Genomic DNA, 937 nt, shown 5'->3' on the forward strand with positions numbered 1-937 from the left:
CAACAGCATGGAGCAGCTGTGCATCAACTTCACCAATGAGAAACTGCAGCAGTTCTTCAACCACCACATGTTCGTCCTGGAGCAAGAGGAGTACAAGAAGGAGGGTATTATCTGGGAGTTCATTGACTTCGGTATGGACTTGGCTGCCTGCATTGAGCTGATTGAGAAGGTATAAATCCAGTTCATTATTCTTTTCAATGCAACTCTTACGATGATAGAAGAATATTGTCATCTCATGACACATCTCTTTTCCTTGTCATCAAGCCCATGGGCATCTTCTCCATCCTTGAAGAGGAGTGCATGTTCCCCAAGGCCACTGACACATCCTTCAAGAACAAGCTGTATGACCAGCATCTTGGCAAATGCAAGGCATTTGAGAAGCCAAAGCCTGCAAAGGGCAAGGCTGAGGCCCACTTCTCCCTGGTGCACTATGCCGGTACTGTGGACTACAACATCGCTGGCTGGCTGGACAAGAACAAGGACCCACTGAATGAGTCTGTTGTTCAGCTGTACCAGAAGTCCTCAGTTAAACTGCTGGCTCTTCTGTATCCTCCCGTTGTTGAGGGTACGAAAACATGTTCCACAAATTCAACATATTGTACATTTTTGTGTCTCTTCATGTGCTGTAAATATGAAGACCGTTTCTTCTAATACAACTCTCCATTTCATATCAACTGAAAAACAGACACAAGCAAGAAGGGAGGCAAGAAGAAGGGTGGTTCTATGCAGACTGTGTCTTCACAGTTCAGGGTGAGGTTTGAGAAATACATTGAATGTCAGTCTATACTGAAATTCACATTTGTTCATTTTTATGACAAAGGATCACCACTTTCTACCTACAGGAGAACTTGGGCAAGCTGATGACTAACTTGAGGAGCACCCACCCTCACTTTGTGCGTTGCCTGATTCCCAATGAGTCAAAGACTCCAGGTACCAA

The 937-nt window shown here is 44.8% G+C and overlaps 1 protein-coding gene across 1 annotated transcript; it reads left to right on the forward strand.

The window, feature by feature from the left end:
* Nucleotides 1-6: 6 nt before the first annotated feature.
* Nucleotides 7-930, forward strand: LOC103370547 (myosin heavy chain, fast skeletal muscle-like; the record flags this gene model as incomplete). The annotated part of the gene is made up of 4 exons (XM_008299642.1): nt 7-169; nt 265-565; nt 686-750; nt 843-930. Coding segments are annotated over exons 1-4 (616 nt in total), but the record flags the coding sequence as incomplete, so codon positions are not given.
* Nucleotides 931-937: the final 7 nt, after the last annotated feature.

Source organism: Stegastes partitus, unplaced genomic scaffold (assembly GCF_000690725.1).
Source record: "Stegastes partitus isolate 25-593 unplaced genomic scaffold, Stegastes_partitus-1.0.2 Scaffold1440, whole genome shotgun sequence".
Classification (NCBI taxonomy): Eukaryota; Metazoa; Chordata; class Actinopteri; family Pomacentridae; genus Stegastes; species Stegastes partitus.